Raw genomic sequence first — 786 nt, forward strand, 5'->3', positions numbered from 1 at the left:
ACGGTACCCAGACCCGCGCCGCCCGGGCCGCGACTCTCCCGGGCACTGACAGCCCCTTTACGCCGCTCAGCTGGCTACTCTGGGGGAAGCGGGGTCGGGTAGCGGGGAGGTGAACCGGGGAGACGGGGGAATGGAGCGCTCCCGGGTGCCTCGGCCCGGCAGCTCCTAACTTTGGAGGGACCAAGACGCGGAAAAAACTACACCGCCGACTAGCAAAGCCTCTTGGCCGTGCCCACCGCCACTTGGGCCGCCGGACGCCTCCCCCCGGAACGCGCCTGTACCAACCTGGGGTTTACACGGTTAAAGAGTGTGTGGTTCTCCGGCCGCCCCCACCCCCACCAAATCGGAGGTAGGCAAACCCTGAGGATGCAGCCCGCGAGTTGGCCTCCGTTCTGCACCTGGAGGAGCAGCGGAGGCGTCCAGGGCATCCTACCGGAACTGACAAGCGCTCCCCTGTACCCCCAAACCCATACAACGGCCCGAAGGGAGCGGGCGGGAGAAAGAGCGCGGTCTCTCCGGCCCCGAAGTCCCAACATACCTTCATTTCCTCGTTGATCTCCCTCTTCACAGGGTGAGCCGGCTTCCTGCTCCTTTTATTTTCCGGAGGTCTCCCTTCTTTCTCCATTTCTGCCATGTTTTTGTGTCTGGTTTCTGTGGAGATGAAATGGCTGCTGCCGCCGCCGGCGGTGGCGGTGGCGGTGGCAGTGGTGGTGGTGGAGGTGGTGCTGATGGTGGCAACGCTGGCGGAGGTAGCGGTGTCGGCGGGGCTGGGCCGGGAGGGGGAGG

General features: G+C 65.3%; 2 protein-coding genes across 2 annotated transcripts in view; one reads left to right on the plus strand and one right to left on the minus strand.

Moving 5' to 3' along the window:
- SOBP (sine oculis binding protein homolog) overlaps window positions 1-780 on the minus strand; it is a 161,413-nt gene extending 160,633 nt beyond the window's left edge. The window contains exon 1 of the mRNA XM_005883825.2: window positions 539-780. Within this exon, the coding sequence (XP_005883887.1) occupies window positions 539-634 (96 nt within the window). The 5' untranslated portion in view covers window positions 635-780. The remainder of the gene's footprint in view (window positions 1-538) is intronic.
- Window positions 665-786, plus strand: part of PDSS2 (prenyl (decaprenyl) diphosphate synthase, subunit 2) — a 249,588-nt gene continuing 249,466 nt past the window's right edge. The window contains exon 1 of the mRNA XM_014531279.1: window positions 665-749. Coding sequence (XP_014386765.1) covers window positions 665-749 — 85 coding nt within the window. The remainder of the gene's footprint in view (window positions 750-786) is intronic.

The sequence above is a fragment of the Myotis brandtii genome, unplaced genomic scaffold (genome assembly GCF_000412655.1).
Source record: "Myotis brandtii unplaced genomic scaffold, ASM41265v1 scaffold8, whole genome shotgun sequence".
Lineage (NCBI taxonomy): Eukaryota > Metazoa > Chordata > Mammalia > Chiroptera > Vespertilionidae > Myotis > Myotis brandtii.